Genomic DNA, 12,092 nt, shown 5'->3' on the forward strand with positions numbered 1-12,092 from the left:
TCCCAAGAATGAGGGGTGCCTTCATGTCCTCCTGCATATCAAGCACCACAAAATCCACTAGAACAAAGAAGTTTCTTATTTAAACCAGAATATTCTCGGTGATTCCTACAGGGTAGCGGATCGATTGGTCGGCTAGTTGCAGGCACATTGACGTTGGCGTGAGTGTTGAATAAGTGAGCTAGTCGAAAACCTTCTTGGGCATGACACTAACGCTTGCTCCAATATCGTATAGCACATTCTTAAAATTCTGGTTTCCGATCGAACAATCAATCGTGGGACATCTTGGATCCTTCTTCACAGGTGATGTGCTCAGGATGGCCGTACTACACTCATCCGTTAACTTAATTACCTCAGTGGTGGGTAGTGATCTTTTGTTGTTGAGAATGTCTCTAAGGTACTTTGCATAGGTGGGTGCATGTATGGCATCTAGCAGAGGAATATTGATATATAACTTTTGAATTACCTCTATGAACTTACCAAACTGCTCATCCATTTTAGCTTTTTGATTTCTACGTGGAAACGGTAGGAAGGTGGTATCATGAAAATCTTGCATCATTTCCTGTGCTTGTGGCTCAACTTCTTCAACTTCATCGTCCTTCTTCTCCTCTTGTACTGTTGCCGGTGTCTTACCTGTCCTTGTTGGATATGGCAAATCACGAGTAGACTTGCCACCTCTTGTGGTTATGGAGTTGACCTTTTCAAGATTAGTGGCAAAAGGCAGAGCAGTGGCCAACTAGGCTAATTGAAATTTTATCTTTTTATTATAGCTAAGTTTGTCTTTTATGGCAGAAGAAAAACTATCCATTTTAGTATTTATGTTTTCTAGGACCTTATCATTAAAAACAAGCTTCTTAGAAATATTCTCATTAAACCTGACTTATTCTAAGATCAAGTATCTCAAGGATGGTTGTTTAGGATTAGAAGAATTATAGTAATTACCTGGGTACTTACCTTGGTAATTTGACCATTGTTGTTGTTGATTCCATCCTTGTCTCTGTTGTTGTGGAGCAAAGTTGACGATGATGTTTGCATCCTCTTGATATTCATGGAAATCAACCCCCAAATATTCTCCACATGTGTTTTGAGCATTGTAAGCATCTTGTATAGCTTGATGGTCTTTCTTGTAATTGGCTCGCTGTTCGAGCCAATTCAATAAGATGTCCATCTTGGTTGACAATGCACACACCTCTTCTGGTACTTCTTCGCTCTTGTTGCATTGTTGAATATTGCATTGAGACCAGCCTTGGTTAGAGGCTATCTTCTCCTTAAGAGTTTTAGCTTTTCCAAGGGTGAGTGACATAAATGCTCCTCCAGCAGTAGCATCGAGTTGTTCATGAGCTTTCTGAGTTAATCCATGGTAAAAGCTTTGCATGAGCAACCAATCTTCCAACCCATGATGAGGACAATCTAAAATGTATTCTTGGAAACGTTCCCATGCCTCTAGAATGGTTTCTCCTTTCTGCTGTTGGAAGTTAGAAATCTTTTCTCTTAAGGCATTGGTCTTGCCTATAGGGAAAAACTTTACAAAAAAGGCCTTCGAACATCTTGCCCATGTATTGATATTATCTTTGTTGGTGTAGAACCACTGCTTTGCCCTTCCCACTAGCGAGAATGGAAAGAGGCGGAGTAGTATGATATCTTGAGCAACATCCTTGATGGTGATTGTGCTGCTAATCTCCAAAAAATTATGGAGATGAGCACTAGCATTTTCATGTGCCTTTCCACTGAATGGGGTATCTTGCACCATATTGATGAGGCTTGGCTTGAGTTCAAACTCAAGGTTGTTGGTTTTGAGTATTGGTCCTATGCGGATGTTCTCGGTTCTTGGAGCAGAGAATTCACGTAGAGTCTTTTTAGCCATAGCTTTAGAAACTGGTGTTAAGCTTCCTCTTGATTGGGTTGATTCTGATTGATGGAGATTGTCGATGAATCACAAGCAATCCTGCAATACCCTGTATGAAATATAAACAAAGACAAACAAGGGTAAGCCTGCTAAAGCAGAGGTATGATCTCGTCTATAAGTATTTATTTGATCAATTCTCTTAGCCTTGTGCCCCTCCCCGGCAACGGTGCCAGAAATACTTGTTGGCATTTCTTAGCATCACCTTAATACTAAGTTGTAATCCCTAGCAATGATGCTAGAAATGCTTGTTGCTAATTATTGAGAACACTTGAAAATCTATATATATTAAGTATCTGCAAGCGCATAGATAATATACCATTGTAGTATTTCACCCGGAAGTATACCAGGTATCGTTATATTTTATCCATAGGGAGGAGCGATGGGGTGGCTAGAGATATTGACAAAAATACATGCTTATGACAAGACCACTAACTCTCATGCTATAGCAGGGGTAAGTCAAGTAATAAATGTATGATAAGTGTAAGGCATTGATACTATTCTAGAGATAGAAATAGATACTCATGAATGTAGTATGGTTAGGCAAGAGATTAGTTAAGAGGAAAAGATTCCTAAGTCATTCCTTATTTATTAAGTATTTTCTACACCCAAGTATATACACTCTCATCTATTGCAAAATTAACTCTGTATCTATGCATAAGGAACATTTCTAAGGAAGATCAAGAACAGAGTTTGTCTCCCTTCACAACCGAGTTCTAATTGCTCTACAAACGGGGAGTGGACTACAAAGGACTCAACAGGAGTGTCACATCCGTGATCTACCACATGACCCAAAGTGTAGAGTGCATCCGTAGGTAAACAATATTTAAGCACCATGCTTACATAGTGTCGACCACTTAACTCACTCGAGTATTGAGCTAAGCGCTTTGCGAACATATGCATAAATTCATTATCAATCATGACTATATCAAGTATACTACCAAAGCAAACTAGGAACATAATAGATAGAAACATAGTATTGAAGTAGCACAAAGTCAAAATATAGAGGAATACAATGGCTTTATCAGCCTCCAGATGGCGAATCCAAAATCCTGAGCAATAGCCCAACTCTACTTAAATCTTGCTAGCTAGCCTTTACTAGAACTTGAAGAATTGGAGCTCTATTCTCTTCTCTCTGGAAACCCTAATTTCTGGTCTAATCTTCACTTATGATCTAATGATAGATGCCTCATGGAGGGGGCAGGGGCTGGTATATATATAGGCCGGAACGTCAATTATGAGCCCTCGGATCAAACCGACTTGAATAATCGGCATGGATACAATCTAGAAGACGGTGGAGGAACCGACGTCGAAGCGGAGGCTGATTGGTGGGCCCAGGGGACTGGCCGGCCTGTAGGCAGGACCGGCCGGTCCCACCTGGAAACCTCTTGGTCCCCGCTTCGGTGGAGTGTCTTCTGGAACCTTCTGAAGTTGTTTACGCCGTGGAAAAACGTGATTTAATTTGATGAATTGATTCTACTTGACGGTTTCTGGATAAACCCTGCTGAAAGCACAGGTTCACCAAAACTCATGAACATTGTTAGTTTAAACCCCTAAGTTTATGTTGGTGATCATTTTCATGCATTTATTCAAGTTATATTGATGGTTTATGATGGATGGTAACTACCGTGAACACCTTTGTGTCCGGTCACTGCTTCACTCAGCGTCCGATCATCACGTCTGTCACTGCGGTTGCACGGGCAGCGATCAGATGCGCCTGATGCCTTTGTGGCAGCATCCGGTCCTCTCTACCGAGCCCCTTCTTCATTCATTTCTTCGTGATCTTTGCGTTTGGCTTGGCTCCATCTTCGTGCCTTGGACTTGCTTGATTTCTTGGGTCTTCTCTTGTGCTTCTAGGGTCTTGCTTGAGGTGTTGGTCATCGGATCATCACGTCGCCTTCATACAAGTCGCATTTTGTACCCTATTGAACTACAAAACAAATACTTGCAAACACATTAGTCTAATTTGGTCTTGTTGATCATCAAACACCAAAATCCAAAGTAAATTGGCCACGAGGGTCCATTTTCCTTACACTTAGCTACTTATACAATGGCCCTAGGACTAGAGTTTCACCAGCTCTGCCACTGGACTTCACTACCGAGTCTCTCGGATGCTGAACATTTGTCCTGATTATAGGCTTATGACCCTACAGTTAAGGCTCGTACATATCCAGCAGTGATTCTTCGACAGAAATTCTTTATTCTATAGCAGTGAGCCAAAGTGTCGTATCAACAATCCAATTACATTCTTCACGTCAATATAGTTACAAACCTTGAACATTTTTTCAACATCCATTGTTTGTTGGATGTTGAACAAGGTTGTACTGTTACAATACATTGATGACAACCAACTGACTGTTAGAACCGGTGTAGCGGTGAGCCAAAGTGTCGTATCAACAATCCAATTACATTCTTCACGTCAATATAGTTACAAACCTTGAACAATTTGTGAACATGCATTGTTTGTTGAGGTTGAACAAGGTAGTACTGTTACAATACATTGATGACAGCCAGCTGACTGTTAGAACCGGTGGTGACCACCGACTTCTCGATCTTACAGCTGGCTTATAACCGGCCTGGCTCTTTATGAGCCTGCGCTCCCACAGGTCCCAGGTCCACCGAAGTTGGCAACAAATAAGGCATTTGGGCCTTTCTCAACCCAAAAGACTAGCCTGATAGGTGGGGGTTCTCCCACCTTATATGTTGTGCTCTCCCATCATCGCTACATGATGTGGGAATAAACCCCTACACTGACGACGACTGCATCATATCTTTGGCTAAAGTAGAAAAAGAAAAGGTATTTCTTAGAGTTTAATTGACATGCATTTAATCATGGGTTTCATTGCCTCACGTACTTTAATAGTGACTAAGAAAAGGACCCGATAGATCAATACCATCACAAGCAATATTGCAAGATCCACCCACTTAGAGTAACCCATCTCCACTTGTAAGCTGGTCCTCAGTATGTAGTCACCACTGACAGTGAGTCCCCTTCCTAAATCATCAAATACTAATCCCAGAAACTCGTTCTTATAAAGTCCTTGTGTAGCATATTTGTGGTAGGAGATATAGTATGTTGGATACTTCCACAAGGGTTTCGGGAGGTCATTCGGAAGCCTGAAGAAACCAGCATTGAGCATCAGCAGCCCTTGCATTCCAGAACCAGTTATTATGCCCAGCAGAAAATCAGGCACAATGGCAGCAACAATCATCATCAACCCCTCAACCAGCATTGTGCAAGCCCATAGCACTGCCGAAAAGTAGAGGAAGTGATCAAAGCCTCTTTGAAGCCCAGTCAAGTAATAGCATATTGCACCTGGTATTATGGAGATGATTCCTAAGTATGGTGCTGATGAGAGTGTGCTAGAAATGACAAATGCAGTAGCACCATAATGACCATTCAGCTGCTCTTTTCTGAACACCTGCATTTAAAAAAGGAAAGAAAGACAAATATACCACATACAATACATCCAAGAAAAATCTAAGACATATTTCTATTGGTATTAACATTTGTACCTTCATGTCCTCGACAAAAGATGGGAATCCCCCAATTGACATCATTGTCAATACAGTTGATGTAAACATTAACATAGATGCTCTTGCCTGAAATCCTCAAGGAGTGTGATGGAGTCAAATACTTTCCAATGTTCTAATATGCATATAATGATTTGAGCTTACTTACTTGGATTGATGCAAAACTATAGCCAACATTGAAGAAAATTGTGCCAATGCTTACACAAATGGCTATATAAATACCAAACCGCAACCAATAGTAGCCCATGTCTCGATGCATGTTAATTATAGATCTTTTGATCAACACTAAACATTTGGTCAAGAAGGTAGCTTGTCTTTTCTTAGTGAAAGGTGCACCCTGGACAATTAAAAGAAAAGTGATGTAAGAATTAATATCGGTAATAATACGGTCATTGTAGCTTGCTAAATTAGACATAGATGCTTACCTGCTTCATCATAAAGGCTTCATTTCTCATTGCCAAACTATTCTGAGATATTAAAGAATCTACTAAAGTTTGTATGACTTCACTTGCACATGGTAACAGGAGGGTGGACCCTTCCTCAAGTTCCTATTCAAATGTATTTTCTTGTAAGCATAGGAAAATATGCAAACAAAGAACAAAGCATGGCCTTAATTCCAGCAGATAATATAAATACCTCGAAATCTTTATTTATCATCATTAAGAAGTGATCTGAAGGGTTCCTTCTCATAGGACAAGGGTAGCCATTAGCATCAAAGAACTGCAGAAACGATATATATGTAAAATGTACTTCAACGGGCAGCAGGCTTTGTTCATGGAGTAAAGATATCATTCATATGCACACAAGATGTGTGCGACATGTGTGAAGATCGATAGATTATGAAATACATGTAAACAATGAATTTCATGCTCATGGTTTCAAACGTACCTACAATTTTTTTTTTACATTTCTACTGTTTTTACAACTAAGAAGTTTTTGACAATTTGTACTTGTAATGGTTATATATTAAACCATAACCATATTAGCTCTTTTTTTTTAAAAAAAAGAAAGGGGAACATATTAGACAACCATCATATGGATTAATGCTCTAATAACCCCCAGATATACTAAACCATAACAATATTAGCTCTTTTTGGAAAAAACAGAAATATGTTAGGTAATCAACTAATCATCATATGGAGACATACTCATATTAGGTAAACATCATGTGGAGAGATACACAAACCATCTGTCTTTTCAATCATATGAAAAACATGAGTAGACTTGAGATGTATGGTTAATTAATGTTGAAAGCAATTTGATGTAGCCAACAACTAACTAATAGCTGAAAATTCTACAAATTAATATCTCTATCATACAGCAACTCAGAATTATATTGTGTCAAACATTTCGGTTTGCCACACGGATAGTTATTACACTAATGTGGATATATATACTCAGATCAATTGAGCTGCCTTCTTTTGCAAAAAACATGTTAAAACTGGATTACTGTTATCCAGTTATGAAAACTTTAACTGTACCTATAGTGCCCTTCGATTCAATTACTTTTATGTTATTTTCTTGTAAGATGATAATACAGAAAACATATTGATATTTTAAACGAAGTCACAATTACTGTTATATTCTTTTTGGTTTAATAACATTGCAATGGATTATATTGGGAGGCGAATTCAGTACATTAGTATAAAAAAAATCTACTAGAAATGTGTTGAAATTAGGTTGGAATGAACTAGTATGTAGGTAGTTATAGTAAATGTCTATTCATTCATGAAAACTTGTGCTCTGGAGAACGTGGCATATGTTCCATAAGCATGCTTTTCAAGAACGTCACTATAACCTGGATTGCATCCGATGCTGGCCCAAAATACACCATCCTCCCATACGCCATGAGGCAGAGTCCATGGAAGAGCTGGAACACGTCGCTGCTGGGCTGGTGCATGGCGGCGACGACCGTGACCCTCTCCTCCCGCGCGAGCCTGGCGATGCGGCTCATGACGTGGAACGACGCCGCGCTGTCGAGCCCGCTGGTGGGCTCGTCGAGGAACACCAGCGCCGGCGACGCCAGCAGCTCGATGCAGATGCTCACGCGCCGGCGCTGCCCGCCGCTGATCCCCTTGCACACGCGGCCGCCGATGCGGTGCCCGGCCACCGCGGCGAGCCCCATCTGCTTGATGGCGCGGTCGGCGCGCTCCCGCTTCTCGGCTGGCGGCACCGAGTCCGGCAGCTGGAGCTGCACCGAGTAGTGGACGGCCTCCGTCACCGTCAGCGTCGCCATCAGCAGAGTCTCTTGGGTCACGTAGGCCTTCAACGCAAGGAAATTAAGATGCACCACCGTATTAATTGGGTGGGTTCTTTGTATGTACAACATGTTTATTGTTTCTTAATTTTGAAACATAGAAACAGTAGTGCTTACAGATGTTCCAAAAGCAAGTTTCTCTCGTCGGCCATTGATCAAGATGTTACCCGTCTTTTTCTTGTCAGACCCAAGTCGTCCTACAATTAAATATAACATTCTTTTATTAATCATACTCATACACGCTTGGATAGAGACTCTTTATGTATGTGTGTGAAGGAACTTATTCCAAGTGTGTGGACGACATCCAAATGTTAAACTCGGCACATTTTAGTATGGTTCAGTTTCATGGAGAAATTCAAATATGGCATACATTATTGTCGTGATGTACCTGTTGTTAGTCATATGGCATAACGATCTACTATTAGAATTGATACTCATTAGAGCGTCAGGCTCTCCTTTTTTTTTCTGTTTAAGGCTGTGTGCTTCTATGCAGAGGCTGAAAGTGGATTCATGATTATTGTATCAACTTGATGTAATAATTGTGAATTAATAAAAGCTTTCCTTTATCAAAAAAACAATATGGCATAACGATGCAAACATTCTCGTCTATTTTGATATTATCGAGGGCAAAATAATGTCATTGTTACTACATTCATTCCTAATTTAATGGCCGAAAAGAACTTGTGGAGAGCATGAGAAACTTAAAAAGTTGACGCTAGCGACCTTTCCAATGAAACTGACAACCATGCCGAATTCATGGCCAAACGTACAAAACTTGTGGATGGAGAGCATGATAAATTAAGAAAGTTCACGCTACCCACCTTTGCAATGGACCAATGAAACCGACAACCATGCCGAATTCATGGCCAAACAAAATTTGTGGATGGAGAGCATGATAAATTAAGAAAGTTCACGCTACCCACCTTTGCAATGGACCAATGACCGATGACATACCGCATTCATAGCTGGATATTGACTCTTTTATCTTACTATGCATGTTAAAACTAGTTTGTATGAATCAAGAGGTGGAAACTCCATTATACACGTACAACTAGGTTCACTTACACATATGCTAGATTCTTCGATGAGGAAATTCAATCCTAGATAGATTCCTGAATAAAGTCCTTGTCAGAGTAGGTGAAATTAAATGAGAAAAAATTATACCTACTCAATTACTTTGCTACTCTTGCTCATTTATCTTCGATACAAAAGCTAATCCACAATAGGCCACTCACAAGATGGACTATGCTGACCCTGTTGATAACGGCAACTGGGCAGGTTAATATTTTTGGGTTTCAAGGGTCTCTGTCACTAACGTGGGCCACTCGGCCTAGAGGAAAGGCTAAGGTCCTGTTTGGATATCATATGGTCTAAAGTTTAGTTGGTTAAATTTAAGAGCTAAATTTTAGATCACTTTAGTAAATTGGATGGGTTGTTGAACTTATTTATTGTTTCTTAATTTTGAAACATAGATAGAACTTACAGATGTTCCAAAAGCAGGGTTCTCTCGTCGGCCATTGATCAAGATGTCGCCTGTCTTTTTCTTTCCAAGTCGTCCTACGCTTGATATACCATTTTTTTATTAATCATACACGCTTATTAGAGAGTCTTTATTTATGTGCGTGAAGGAACTTGCAAGTGTATGGAAGACATCCATATGTTCCACTGAAGTAATAGAACTGTCGGCACATTTTTAGTTTCACTTTTCGTTGTTGTTCAGGCAATAGGTAATAATTTTGTCATTGCTTAACTATAGAAAAAAAATATGAATTATGTCTTGTGAGTTGTCCCTTTAATTGCACTAATTAGTTGTATAAAATTATTGCACTGAAAATTTAGGCACCTAAAATATAACAACTCCTTTTTAATTTCTAGTTCATTCTTTTGGAGACATTCAAATATATATATGGTATACATTATTGTCATGATGAACCTGTTGTTGGTCATATGGCAGAAAGATGCAAACATTAACTCTCTTCTATTTTGATATTGTTGAGAGCAAAACAATATGTTATTGCTACATTCATTCCAATTTAATGGCCCAAAGAAATTAAACTTGTGGAGAGCATGACAAATTTAGAAAGTTGATGCTAGCGACCTTTGCAATAATGGAACCGATGACAGGCCGAATTCATAGCCAAATAAACTTGCGGAGAGCATGAGAGATTTAAAAAGTTGAGTCTAGCCACCGCCTTTGCATTGGAACTGACGACATACCGGACTCATTGCCAAATATTTACTTTTTTATATATTATTACTATATGTAGGTAAAACTAGTTTGTGTGATGAGTCGATCGAGGTGGAAACTCCATTATTGACGTAAAACTATGTTAACTTACATATGGTAACTTCAATTTCAGTGAGGACATGCAGTCCTAGATAGATTCCGAAGTAAAGTTCTTGTTGGAGTACGTAGGTGAAATGATAAAATTATCTACTCTTTTATTTTGCTGCTCTTGCTCATTTTATCTTCGGTTTAAAAGCTAATCCACAAGAGACAAAAGAGGGACTATGCTGACCCTATTGAGACCAAGACGGCAACTGGCAGGTTAAATTTTTTAGGTTTGCGGGGTCTCCAGTCACTGGTGTGGGCCACTGGGCCAAGAGGAGAGGCTAATTGAAGAAGGCAACCTTGGTGCTGTGCGGTGAGGTCGCTGTCACAGTGGTGTTGGCAACAAGTTCCTGGTGGCATGCATGAGGTTACCAGTGGGTAGGGAGGAGGCTATACTGCTAAAAACATCTTATCACTGTCCATTTTAAACATATCTTCGGTGTCAGTTTATAAAACCAGCAATGGAGACAAACAAAAATGATGCCAAATGGTATCACTGTCATTCTAGCAACGAACCTACAACAATATAAAAAAAGTGTGTTTCTAAAATTTATATTGAATATTTGGACATATAAACATTTCAAATCAAAAAGTTGTTAGCTACAAAGTTTTCCATCTCTTTGAACTTTATGATTTTCGTATAAAGTTTGTCGATCCAACTTCATATGAAAAAGTTATGAATTTTTTCATGCAAACCAAGTGATATATAGCTACTAACTGGTAGTGATAAGTAGGTTTTCACAACTGGTTTGTGGCTACAATCAGCAATGATATCTATCACTATTAGTTATCCTATATCACTACTGGTTATAGCCACGAACCAGCATTATTAGTGCTCGCAGTGGTGCGTGTTTAGTTTTTAGGGTAGTGTCATTCTGAGAACGTATCATTTGTCATTTCCTCCTTTTTTCCAGTTCCACCAAAACACTGTTATTATAAACGCCTCTACTTTAGATTCAACAAGAAAACATCAATCTAGAGTCAGTTGCAGTGAAAATGTTGCATAAAGACATAACCATACACAAGTTAGCTTAAACACATTATAAGGTGATATGACAATAAGATTCTCAAGTTATATATTACCAGCTAGGGCATCAAGTAGGGTTGTCTTGCCGCAACCTGAAGGCCCCATGAGAGCCAGCACTTCACCGGGACGCGCATACCCGCTGATGTTGTCAAGAATCACTGTGGCTTTTGCCCTCCCGCTAGAGGCTGTCACCGAAAGATCCTCCCATGTCAGGAACACCTCACGGCCGGCCTCCTCTGGTACACTGCAGCCTCTGGCTCCAACACAGTCCAATGGATGAGAGCCGCATCGGTGCCGATCATCCGCAGCATTGACGGGATCACCCGCTGGCGGCAGCGGTGGTGTAGAGCGTCTCCACAGCGGATAGACGGAGCTGATGAACGAGCGGCACAATGCCCACCAGCTGCTGCTACATGAGGAAGACATGGCTGTTTGGCCGGTGCTCGACACCCTGAGTGGTCTGGTCGGGCTTGGTGTCGGCGCCCATCTCGGCAGTGGCGAGGCTGCCATGGATCAACGATCACTGATTCACTATAGGTATATTTTTGTGTGCTTCAGTTTGCTTTCAACTTTGGTGATATATATGCTGTGTTGTGGCATATGAGGCTAGCTGTCTAATTTATAGCGAGTTGCACAAGAGGATGGCTAAGGCGGGAACGACAAATGAAGAAGAGCACTTCCACGTATAGTACTTTGCAGTCAACGTCAATAAGAAAGGAGTAATTATATTGTATTTAATTTCCTGAAAGAGAAAAAAAGGTGTCCTAATATAAAGTTGAAATGTACTGCATGCTGACTTGATAAGAAGGAATTAAATGGGGAACCATACCTGCCAACGAACCTGTTGCAGCACTGCCTCCGTGGAGGCACCAAAGCCGCTAATTGGTACTAGTAATAATTACTGAAAACTGTACAGATTGTTACGGCGTGTATGAATGGAGTATATATATGTGAAACAACATTCTATTTATAGAAACATAGTAGTAAAGGTGTTTAAAGGCAATAGAATTACTCACAACGAAAGGAAACAAATTAAAATAGA

The 12,092-nt window shown here is 40.1% G+C and overlaps 1 protein-coding gene and 1 non-coding gene across 3 annotated transcripts; one reads left to right on the forward strand and one right to left on the reverse strand.

Moving 5' to 3' along the window:
• The first annotated feature begins 1,388 nt into the window (after window positions 1-1,388).
• Window positions 1,389-1,495, forward strand: LOC136547808 (small nucleolar RNA R71). Its single transcript, XR_010781758.1, has one exon. It is a non-coding gene; the product is annotated as a small nucleolar RNA R71 (small nucleolar RNA).
• A 2,550-nt stretch (window positions 1,496-4,045) lies between these two features.
• On the reverse strand, window positions 4,046-11,881 carry LOC136545683 (ABC transporter G family member 1-like). Of its 2 annotated transcripts, XM_066537673.1 has the most exons (9): window positions 11,107-11,881; window positions 7,809-7,888; window positions 7,233-7,697; window positions 6,071-6,154; window positions 5,860-5,982; window positions 5,583-5,771; window positions 5,417-5,503; window positions 4,756-5,322; window positions 4,046-4,677 (listed from the first exon to the last, which is right to left on the reverse strand). In XM_066537673.1, the coding sequence occupies exons 1-9, from the start codon at window positions 11,558-11,560 to the stop codon at window positions 4,666-4,668; spliced, it is 2,061 nt and encodes a 686-aa protein (XP_066393770.1). In that variant the 5' UTR covers window positions 11,561-11,881; the 3' UTR covers window positions 4,046-4,665. The 2 variants fall into 2 exon arrangements, with proteins under 2 accessions (XP_066393770.1, XP_066393769.1); XM_066537672.1 differs by having other exon boundaries at window positions 4,046-5,322.
• Window positions 11,882-12,092: the final 211 nt, after the last annotated feature.

Source organism: Miscanthus floridulus, chromosome 3 (assembly GCF_019320115.1).
Source record: "Miscanthus floridulus cultivar M001 chromosome 3, ASM1932011v1, whole genome shotgun sequence".
Taxonomy (NCBI): Eukaryota; Viridiplantae; Streptophyta; class Magnoliopsida; order Poales; family Poaceae; genus Miscanthus; species Miscanthus floridulus.

Excerpts from the sequence above, each read along its gene's own strand:
- LOC136545683 (XM_066537672.1), bottom strand. The coding sequence starts at position 11,560 with ATGGCAGCCTCGCCACTGCCGAGATGGGCGCCGACACCAAGCCCGACC. Across the intron at positions 7,889-11,106 it reads CCTACTTGATGCCCTAGCTG|GACGACTTGGGTCTGACAAG; the intron begins GTAATATATAAC and ends ATTTAATTGTAG. Across the intron at positions 5,983-6,070 it reads TGATAAATAAAGATTTCGAG|GAACTTGAGGAAGGGTCCAC; the intron begins GTATTTATATTA and ends ACATTTGAATAG.